Here is a 5,000-nt window from a genome sequence, read left to right as displayed (position 1 = left end):
GCACGATTCTCTCGCTTCCTGGGCGGACTGGACACCACCAAGTCACAACACAACAACAATGGATTTATTTCATGATACAGGAAGAAGGTGGCAGAATGGTTAAGATGCTTATCTGCCAATTCAGAGTTCCTGAGGGTCTTGGTTCCATTCCCGTTCTCGCCCTTTCTCCCAAATTTGACCGGAAAATCAAACTGAGCGTCTGGTCATTAGGATGGGACTTCTTCTTCTTCTTCTGCGTTCGTGGGCTGCAACTCCCACGTTCACTCGTATGCACACGAGTGGGCTTTTACGTGTATGACCGTTTTTACCCCCGCCATGTAGGCAGCCATACTCCGTTTTCGGGGGTGTGCATGCTGGGTATGTTCTTGTTTCCATAACATACCGAACGCTGACATGGATTACGGGGTCTTTAACGTGCGTATTTGATCTTCTGCTTGCATATACACACGAAAGGGGTTCAGGCACTAGCAGGTCTGCACATTATGTTGACCTGGGAGATCGTAAAAATCTCCACCCTTCACCCACCAGGCGCCGTCACCGTGATTCGAACCCGGGACCCTCAGATTGACAGTCCAACGCTTTAACCACTTGGCTATTGCGCCCGTCATTAGGATGGGACGAAATACTGAGATTCCGTGTGCAGCACTTTCTGAAAAAGAACCCATGGAAACAAAAATGTTATCCTTTCGTGAAACTCTGCAGAAAAAAAACAACCTACTCTGATAACTGCACAAATTTATATTGCATGCACTCAAAGCCTGACTATCACGTTGGCTTATGTTGCTGTCATGCATCTGTTCTGTCTAGCAGATGTGGTGTAGCGTATATTATGGACTTGTCCGAACGCAGCGTCGGCTCCTTGAGAAACTTAAACACGATGTTTAATATTAGTAAAAGCAGATTTTTCATTATTCCTTTTTTGTAAAACCAGGCAGTGAGCAGTCACTTCTTAGCACATCACAGAAAACGACCCCATCCCTAGCCCCTTCTTCTCCCTATCTCGCCTGACGTCGGTTACCCCCCACCCCCCACCCCTCTCCTTCCCGCCGCCCCCACGTCGTCAGTGACGTCATCACCAACACACACACACATCTCACCTGGATCTCCTTGTCGTCCTTGTACCTTCTCCGAATCTGCCGGCGGGCGAACTTGAAGAAGGACCCCCGCTTGAAGAGGATCTGGTTGTAAAGCCACACGGCCCTCTGCCGCTCCCTCTGCGGGTAGTAGCACGCCGCCACCGCGCGGCGCATGCGCAGCCCGTACGCCTCGAAGACGGCCAGCACAAGGCAGATGATGTAGAGGGTGACGATGGTGCGGTAGGCGCCCATGTCCGGGGGATTGGGAATAGGCAGGCAGGGCGTGGTGTCGATGTCCAGCCCGCTGTCCGCCAAGGGGTCCAGGAGGCCCACCATGGTGCGGTACATGTCGGCCAGGGGGCCATCACCTGCACGTGCCCACATGGTTTCAGTTTCAGTTTCAGTAGCTCAAGGAGGCGTCACTGCGTTCGGACAAATCCATATACGCTACACCACATCTGCCAAGCAGATGCCTGACCAGCAGCGTAACCCAACGCGCTTAGTCAGGCCTTGAGGGGAAAAAAAAAAGGTGAATAAATAATAGATAAGCTTACACAAATAAATAAATAAATAATAATTATAACGTAAAAAAAAAGAAAAAAAGAAAAAGAAAAAAGGTGAATAAATAATAGATAAGCTTACACAAATAAATAAATAAATCAATAAATAATAATTATTTTAAAAAAGGTAGTAGTAATAATAATAATAATAATAATAAAAAAATAATAACAATAACAAATAAATATGGGCGTTGTGTTACGCTGCTGGTTCGGCACCAAATTTCTCCAGTTGGAGATAATAAAGTTATTCTTATCTTATCTTATCTGTTTAGCAGATGTGGTGTAAGTGTATACGGATTTGTACCGAACGCAGTGACGTCTCCTTGGGTTACTGAAACTGAAACTCATCCTTTATCCACCTCGCAGCATGCACTGCCTCATCCCTCATCCACCTCACAGCGCTGCCTCATCTCTCATCCATCACACAGCGCTGTCTATTCCTCATCCATCTCACAGCACTGCCTCATCCCTCATCCACCTCACAGCGCTGCCTCATCTCTCATCCATCACACAGCGCTGTCTCTATCCCTCATCCATCTCACAGCGCTGTCTCTATCCCTCATCCATCACACAGCGCTGTCTCTATCCCTCATCCACCTCACAGCGCTGCCTCATCCCTCATCCATCACACAGCGCTGTCTCTATCCCTCATCCATCTCACAGCACTGCCTCATTCCTCATCCACCTCACAGCGCTGTCTCTATCCCTCATCCATCACACAGCGCTGTCTCTATCCCTCATCCATCACACAGCGCTGTCTCCATCCCTCATCCACCTCACAGCGCTGTCTCTATCCCTCATCCATCTCACAGCGCTGTCTCTATCCCTCATCCATCACACAGCGCTGTCTCTATCCCTCATCCATCACACAGCGCTGTCTCTATCCCTCATCCACCTCGCAGCATGTACTCATCCCTCATCCATCTCATAGCGCTGTCTCTTCCCTCATCCATCTCACAGCCCTGCCTCATCTCTCATCCATCTCACAGCGCTGTCTCTATCCCTCATCCACCTCACAGCATGTACTCATCCCTCATCCATCTCACAGCGCTGTCTCTATCCCTCATCCACCTCACAGCGCTGTCTCTATCCCTCATCCATCATACAGCGCTGTCTCTATCCCTCATCCATCATACAGCGCTGTCTCTATCCCTCATCCATCACACAGCGCTGTCTCTATCCCTCATCCATCACACAGCGCTGTCTCTATCCCTCATCCATCTCACAGCGCTGTCTATCCCTCATCCACCTCACAGCATGTACTCGTCCCTCATCCATCTCATAGCGCTGTCTCTATCCTTCATCCTTCACACAGCGCTGCCTCAATCCCTCATCCATCATACAGGGCTGTCTCTATCCCTCATCAATCATACAGCGCTGTCTCTATCCCTCATCCATCACACAGCGCTGTCTCTATCCCTCATCCATCACACAGCGTTGTCTCTATCCCTCATCCATCACACAGCGCTGTCTCCATCCCTCATCCATCACACAGCGCTGTCTCTATCCCTCATCCATCTCACAGCGCTGCCTCTATCCCTCATCCACCTCACAGCGCTGTCTCTATCCCTCATCCATCATACAGCGCTGCCTCTATCCCTCATCCACCTCACAGCGCTGTCTCCAACCCTCATCCATCACACAGCGCTGTCTCTATCCCTCATCCATCACACAGCGCTGTCTCCATCCCTCATCCACCTCACAGCGCTGTCTCCATCCCTCATCCATCACACAGCGCTGTCTCCATCCCTCATCCATCTCACAGCGCTGTCTCTTTCCCTCATACACCTCACAGCGCTGTCTCCATCCCTCATCCATCACACAGCGCTGTCTCCATCCCTCATCCATCTGACAGCGCTGTCTCTTTCCCTCATACACCTCACAGCGCTGTCTCCATCCCTCATCCATATCACAGCGCTGTCTCTTTCCCTCATACACCTCACAGCGCTGTCTCCATCCCTCATCCATCTGACAGCGCTGTCTCTTTCCCTCATACACCTCACAGCGCTGTCTCCATCACTCATCCATCACACAGCGCTGCCTCTATCCCTCATACACCTCACAGTGCTGTCTCTATCCCTGATCCATCTCACAGCGCTGCCTCCATCCCTCATCCACCTCACAGCGCTGTCTCCATCCCTCATCCGTCTCACAGCGCTGTCTCTATCCCTCATCCACCTCACAGCATGTACTCATCCCTCATCCATCTCACAGCGCTGTCTCTATCCCTCATCCATCACACAGCGCTGTCTCCATCCCTCATCCACCTCACAGCGCTGTCTCTATCCCTGATCCATCATACAGCGCTGCCTCTATCCCTCATACACCTCACAGCGCTGCCTCATCCCTCATACAGCGCTGTCTCCATCCCTCATCCACCTCACAGCGCTGTCATTATCCCTCATCCATCTCACAGCGCTGTCTCTATCCCTCATCCATCACACAGCACTGTCTCTATCTCTCATCCATCACACAGCGCTGTCTCTATCCCTCATCCATCACACAGCGCTGTCATTATCCCTCATCCATCTCACAGCGCTGTCTCCATCCATCATCCACCTCACAGCGCGGCCTCTATCCCTCATCCATCACACAGCGCTGTCTCCATCCCTCATCCATCACACAGCGCTGTCACCATCCCTCATCCACCTCACAGCGCGGCCTCTATCCCTCATCCACCTCACAGCGCTGTCTCTATCCCTCATCCACCACACAGCGCTGTCTCTATCCCTCATCCACCTCACAGTATGTACTCATCCCTCATCCATCTCATAGCGCTGTCTCTATCCTTCATCCTTCACACAGCGCTGCCTCAATCCCTCATCCATCATACAGCGCTGTCTCTATCCCTCATCAATCATACAGCGCTGTCTCTATCCCTCATCCATCACACAGCGCTGTCTCTATCCCTGATCCATCACACAGCGTTGTCTCTATCCTTCATCCTTCACACAGCGCTGCCTCAATCCCTCATCCATCATACAGCGCTGTCTCTATCCCTCATCCATCACACAGCGCTGTCTCTATCCCTCATCCATCATACAGCGCTGTCTCTATCCCTCATCCATCATACAGCGCTGTCTCCATCCCTCATCCATCATACAGCGCTGTCTCTATCCCTCATCCACCTCACAGCGCTGTCTCTTCCCTCATCCATCATACAGCGCTGTCTCTATCCCTCATCCATCATACAGCGCGGCGTCTATCCCTCATCCATCATGCAGCGCTGTCTCCATCCCTCATCCATCATACAGCGCTGTCTCTATCCCTCATCCACCTCGCAGCCTCATCCATCTCACAGCGCTGTCTCTATCCCTCATCCATCATACAGCGCTGTCTCTATCCCTCATCCACCTCACAGCGC

The 5,000-nt window shown here is 51.3% G+C and overlaps 1 protein-coding gene across 1 annotated transcript in view; it reads right to left on the bottom strand.

Moving 5' to 3' along the window:
- The window catches only part of LOC143282291 (DC-STAMP domain-containing protein 2-like), a 33,692-nt gene that overhangs the window by 8,094 nt on the left and 20,598 nt on the right, over nucleotides 1–5,000 (bottom strand). The window contains exon 10 of the mRNA XM_076587891.1: nucleotides 1,098–1,444. Within this exon, the coding sequence (XP_076444006.1) occupies nucleotides 1,098–1,444 (347 nt within the window). The remainder of the gene's footprint in view (nucleotides 1–1,097; nucleotides 1,445–5,000) is intronic.

Source organism: Babylonia areolata, chromosome 5 (genome assembly GCF_041734735.1).
Source record: "Babylonia areolata isolate BAREFJ2019XMU chromosome 5, ASM4173473v1, whole genome shotgun sequence".
Lineage (NCBI taxonomy): Eukaryota > Metazoa > Mollusca > Gastropoda > Neogastropoda > Buccinidae > Babylonia > Babylonia areolata.
Note: the sequence above shows the minus strand (reverse complement) of the source record. Positions and strands in the feature narration are given on the sequence as shown.